Here is a 6,000-nt window from a genome sequence, read left to right on the forward strand (position 1 = left end):
ATTAATAAAAAATAAAAATTATTAAATAAAAAATCTCTAGTTAGTTCATGTATAACATAATGGTTATTATCCCTCATTATTATATTTTAAAATAATTTTTGTTTATTTTCCTATATTAATCTTCTTCATAATTTTAAAGTTATTTTTCTGGTTTAAGAGCTGTTGTACTCCCATGAAATTTATAAACTACCATACGCAGAACTGGCAAATTTTCAACTTCTTATTTCTGTCACTATTATATGTATTTCTACTTATTCCAGTTTTTATTTCATGCCTCTCAGTAGTATCTTATCACTACCTCTAAATAATTTCTTTAATTTTTAAATCTATTCATATTTTCTTTTTTTAATTTTGGTTGTTATTGTAAAAGTTTTTGTAAAAGGCTTCCGCCTTCAATGGACATATTTTAAAGATTTATTTTTTTATGTGTATGAGTGTTTCGTTCTGTGTATGTAAGTGCATAGCACATGTACATGGTGCCTATGGAGGCAGAAGGTGCCAAATCTGCCAGAAACAAAGTTATGGGGGATTGTGAACCACCATGTGGGTGCTGAGACTCGAACCCTGGTCCTCTGAAAGAACAGCAAGTGCTGTTATACGCCAAGTCAAGTCTACAGCCTTCCCTTCATTCAGAGCTTACATTGGGATCCTTCAGTATCCTTTATGATGCTGAGGAAGGTTTTCAATGCATTAAAAATTGCTCATCTTTTCCGCCTATCAGGTCCTCTTACTAGGGAACCCACATGGAGACTGAGCTGTCTATGGGCTACATCTGAGCAGAGGGTCTAGGTCCTCTCTATGCATGGTCTTTGGTTGATGCATCTGTCTCTGCAGTCCCCCCTGGGTCCTGCATTGTTTGGCTTTGTTGGTCACCTTATGTAGCTCCTGTCCCCTCAGGGTCCTTTCAGACAGTAGGGGAGGAGGACTTCCCCTATCAGTAGACTAGGGAAGAGGGATAAGAGAGGAAGAGGAGAGGAGGGTGAGGCTATGAGGGAATGGGGGAGGCTACAACTGGGATACAAAGTGAATAAATTGTAAACAATAATAATAATAAAAAGAAAAAATACTGAAAAAATTGCCAATCTGTTTCTGTTCTTATCCATTCCCTCTGCCTGAGTGCAAAGGTGAAAATCCATGGAAATGATTTTGAATTTGATATGTTCCCTTCTCTGCTAAATTCAGTGGGTTAGGCTTTGTTGTTTTTTACATTGCTTGCTAGCATAATTCAGTCATCTGTGATGATCAGCTTCCGTCTGTTTAAGTCGTGGTCTACGGAGCCTAGTGGACACAATAGAGGTGGCAACCCCTCTGATCCCTCCAATACACTTAAGAAGAATGGACTTAACCAGTGACGAAAGCCTGTTTCAGTTCATCCCTGGGCCATCCAGGGCTCACAGAGCAAAGAAAGGCAATAGGATTAGGATCAAAAAAGCTCCAGAAAGAAACTCTAGATAATTTCCAAAAGGGAAAGGTTCTGGCTCTGGTTGGTAGTGAGCTTTGGCTGCTGAGTCCACACGCTGGAACCACAGAGTTCACACCAGTGTGTGCTGGGGCAAAATGAAGGACATTCCAAGTCACTGCCTAACTGTTTACTTTTTGCTCACCATGCTGGGAAATCTTTTGCCAACAGAATCTTAGAGAGGAGCCAGTGTGTCAAAGAGGTAACTGTATTTCTGTGTGAGTGCAAAGAAGCCGGAAAACTACAGGGAGCTCCATTGAAGCTGGTAGGGTTTTAGGCACTGTCCCATTGAACCTTAGTCCCAGAAAAGAATTTGAAAGGTTAATGACCTCAGACACCTACAAGCTGTCATGGATTGCTTTTGCCAATAGGCAAGGTCATTGGTCAAGACATAGCTTGTTATGAGGACCAGGGGATCAAACTTGTGCTTAAGCATCATTATGAAGAAGACAACATTTTTCATACTTTGGAGCGAGAAAATATGGCCCTGTTTGCTTCCTTCTGTTATGGTCACAGCAGAATTTATTATTTCAGGGAAATATTTATTAAGATATAACTGAAACTCTCAGGGGAAGCCAATTTCAGCTTAGAAACATCTAAAGATATCTTAGCTAACAGGATCTGGATGGCTCCTCAGAAAGAGCTGTGAAGAAAGGCAGCAGCAGTGGCACTCTCAGCTGCTCCGTGACTGAGGGTGTCATGGTCCTGTGAAGTTACCCTTCTGTATCTCTGGAGTCCTTCCCTTACATTGCAGTGGCTGTCCTGTCTGCTTTCTCTTCCAACTTCAAACACTAGAATGCAGTTATGAAACCACAATAAGTAAAGAAAAGGAAAACATGTTTTGAGGGTGTCTGTGCTCAAATAAGACACCCAAGACTCAGAATAGCCCAGAAGATAAACAGTGGCCAGTGAAACAGGTACTTCAGGGACAAGGGGCATCTTAGCAATGATCTGAATGGGTGGTGATAGTGCCATGAGCTCTTACGTCCTTTCTCTTTCTCAGTCCTGCTCCAGCCTGAGACTTCTGGTGAAGGCTTCCCAGTGTGTGGGTGAGTGACGGATACATTTGGAGGACCATGACATTTTACTACACATGTGTGACTCTTGAGTGGATGCACCTTGCCCCTCCAACTGGACCTGAAACCTTGATCCAGTACGCTGAGACATGGCTTCAGCTAATCCTGTCTGTTCTGGGTGCTTGGCACAACCTGACCTTTCCCCCAGGCAGAGGCTGGCTCCCTGGGGTGACTAAACAGGAAAAAATTGCATAGGGCTCCACACAGCTTTCCCAATTCACCACAATGAGCTTGCCTGTCAACTCAAGCTTGTCTTTAAGGTAGGTAAGCTCACCTTATGACTCAGACCAGTGAGTCCTGGCATGATACGTGACATGTACAATTGCTTTTATTTAAGAACCTCACAAATCTGCGACATTATTATGAGTACTTTCTTAAGTTTCTCTTACCTAGCACAACACCTCAGATATTTCACAACAGCCAAGGGGCCAAAATGAGGGAGGAAAATGCGAAATGGAAAAAACTGAAAAGTCTGTTCTAAAGATGCCACATTGCTTTCAGTGTGCAGAACACCACAAGCTACATTTCCTGAAATGGTTTTTAGACAAGAATATGGGGGTAGGTGGGTCAAATTTCAAAGAGAGACTCTAGACTGCAGTCGGGCTGTGGGCTGGGACAATGCTCTGTAAAGCACTAAGAAGATCCTTCCAAGCAGAGAGGCGCTTCATGTGTGCCAGGGACACGCATTATCTGCCACATGAGCTCAGCAAGATTTGCCATCACATCTCTGTCTCTCCCGAAGCACCCTGAGAGTGGCAGGTTGTATGCTCAGCCGAAGAGTTCGACCTTTCAGTCTTGTCCCCCCATTTGCTAGAAAGTGAATGAAACGTGTACGCAGTCCATGTTTTAGAGAATCTAGAACCTTGGAACAGTGTGCATCTTCTCCCCTCTAGAGAAGAAGTTTTCTTACATCCGTCTCTAAGCTTCATAACAGATACACGTTGCCACACATTATCTGAAGCGCAAGTCAAAACAATGAAACAGCTCATGAGAGAAACAGTTTTTGTTTTGTCTTTTTGTTTTTGTTTTCTTGAGTAAAGACTGCCTGAAACTACATTGCAAAGAAATATGGAAATAATTTGGCAATAATTTGGCTGTGCAAAATAAGGATGCAAGCAATAGCTTTTTCTTTTTTTAATATTAAAGTTTTTATTTTTATTAATTACAGTTTATTCACTTTGTATCCCCCCTGTAGCTCCCTCTCTCCTCCCTTCCCAATCCTACCTGCCCTCGCCCTTTTCCACCCATGTCCCTCCCAAACTCCACTGATGGGGGAGGCCCTCCTCCCCTTCCTTCTGATCCTAATCTATCAGGTCTCATCAGGACTGGCTGCATTGTCTTCCTCTGTGGCCTGGTAAGGCTGCTCTCCCCTCAGGGGGAGGTGATCAAAGAACAGGCCAATCAGTTCCTGTCAGAGACAGTCCCTGTTCCCATTACTATGGAACCCACTTGGACACTGAGCTGCCATGGGCTACATCTATGCAGGGGTTCTAAGTTATCTCCATGAGTGTTCCTTGCTTGGAGTATCAGTCTCAGAAAAGACCCCTGTGCCCAGATTTTTTGGTTCTGTTGCTCTCCTTGTGGGGCTCCTGTCCTTTCCAGGTCTTAGTATCTCTCCCTTCTTTCATAAGATTCCCTGATCTCTGCCCAAAGTTCGGCTATGAGTCTCAACATTTCCTCTATACCCTGCAGGGTAGAGCCTTTCAGAGGCCCTCTGTGGTAGGCTCCTGTCTTATTCCCTGTTTTCTCTCTCTTCTGATGTCCATTCTCTTTGCCTTTCTGAATGGGGATTGAGCATCTTAGCCAGAGTCCTCCTTCTTTATTAATTTCTTTAGGTGTACAGATCTTTTTTTCACAATTTATTCATTATATATCCTGATTGAAGCCTCCTGCCTCAGCTCCTCCCAGTCCCACCCTCCCTCCTACTTCCCCCCATCTGTTTCCCCTAGTCCACTGAAAGGGGGAGTTTTTTTCCTTTGCCATCTGCCCATAGCTTGCCAGGTCTCATCAGGACTGCCTGGATCCTATTCCTCTGTGGTCAAGTAAGGCCGCATGGCCAGGGGCAAGTGACCAAAGGGCAAGCAACTGAGTTCATGACACAGGCAGGCCCTGCATCCCTTACTTAGATTCCCACATGGAGACTGAGCTGCCCATGGGCTACATATGAGCAGAGGATCTAGGTCCTCTCCATGCATGGTCCTTGGTTGGTGCATCAGTCTCTGCAGGACTCCCTGGGCTCAGATATTTTTAGCTTTGTTGGTCTCCTTGTATGGCTCCTGTCTCCTCCATGTCTTCTATCCCCAATCTCTGCTTCTTCCATAAGACTCCCGGCTCTCTGCCCTAAGTTTAGCTGTGAGTCTCAACATCTGCTCCAATTATCTGTTGGGTGGAGCCTTTCAGAAGACCCTCTATAGTGAGGTTCCATCTTGCACCGATCAGAGTGGCTAAGATAAAAAACTCATGTGACAATACATGCTGGTGAGGATGTGGAGAAAGGGGAACCTTCCTCCATTGCTGGTGGGAGAGCAAACTTGTACAACCACTTTGGAAATCAATCTGGCACTTCCCCCAAATTGGGACTAGCACTACATCAAGATCCAGCTATACCACTCATAGGCATATACTCAAATGGTGCCCCACCATTCAATAAGGACATTTGTTTGACTATGTTCATAGCACCTTTATTCACAATAGCCAGAATCTGGAAACAACCTACATGTGCCTCAATGGAGGAAAGGATACAGAAATTGTGGTACATCTACACAATGAAATAATACTCAGCTATTAAAAAAACAAACAAACAAACAAACAAGGAAATCATGAAACTTGCAGGCAACTGGTGGGAACTAGAAAAGATCATCTTGAGTGAGGTATCCCAGAAGCAGAAAGACACACATGGTATTTACTCACTTATAAGTGGATATTAGCCGTATAATATGGGATAGCCATAATAAAATACAGAGACCTAAAGAAGCTAAGGAGGACCCTAGGGAGGATGCTTAAATCTCATTCAGAATGGCAAACAGGATAGACACCAGAAGTGGTCGAAGAGAGGAAACCAGCGATAGCTTCTTACCTGGGCTTCTTTTGGGATTCCGTTTTTCACACAGTCAGTGCTTTGCCGTTTGCTGTGCTGGGTCTTGGGACTGTGTAGAGTTCCATTAGTAACAGCATGACCTGTAGGACTGGCCATTGGTGAGAAGTGCTGGAGCCAAGGCTGGTTCCCTTTCAGAGACCTCCTGGAGCTTCAGTTTTCAAGTGACTGAGCTGGTGCTATAAGGCACTTGGGGCCAGAGTCTTTAAAGGAATCCTACCAGTCAGGCTTTTCCAGAGGAAGAGCCACAGCCTATCTATTGACCAGATCTTTAGTGGTTACCTCTCACAGGTCTACTCACGTGGCCTTGTGGGTTCTGTGGCAACAAACCTGCTTCTGAAAGTACACAGGGAAATTGCTCTGCTAGCTGC

The 6,000-nt window shown here is 43.9% G+C and overlaps 1 protein-coding gene across 1 annotated transcript in view; it reads right to left on the reverse strand.

Moving 5' to 3' along the window:
- The window catches only part of Sptlc3 (serine palmitoyltransferase long chain base subunit 3), a 110,954-nt gene extending 105,161 nt beyond the window's left edge, over nucleotides 1-5,793 (reverse strand). Inside the window, exon 1 of the mRNA XM_021642551.2 lies at nucleotides 5,612-5,793. Within this exon, the coding sequence (XP_021498226.1) occupies nucleotides 5,612-5,728 (117 nt within the window). The 5' untranslated portion in view covers nucleotides 5,729-5,793. The remainder of the gene's footprint in view (nucleotides 1-5,611) is intronic.
- Nucleotides 5,794-6,000: the final 207 nt, after the last annotated feature.

Source organism: Meriones unguiculatus, chromosome 4 (assembly GCF_030254825.1).
Source record: "Meriones unguiculatus strain TT.TT164.6M chromosome 4, Bangor_MerUng_6.1, whole genome shotgun sequence".
NCBI classification, from domain to species: Eukaryota; Metazoa; Chordata; class Mammalia; order Rodentia; family Muridae; genus Meriones; species Meriones unguiculatus.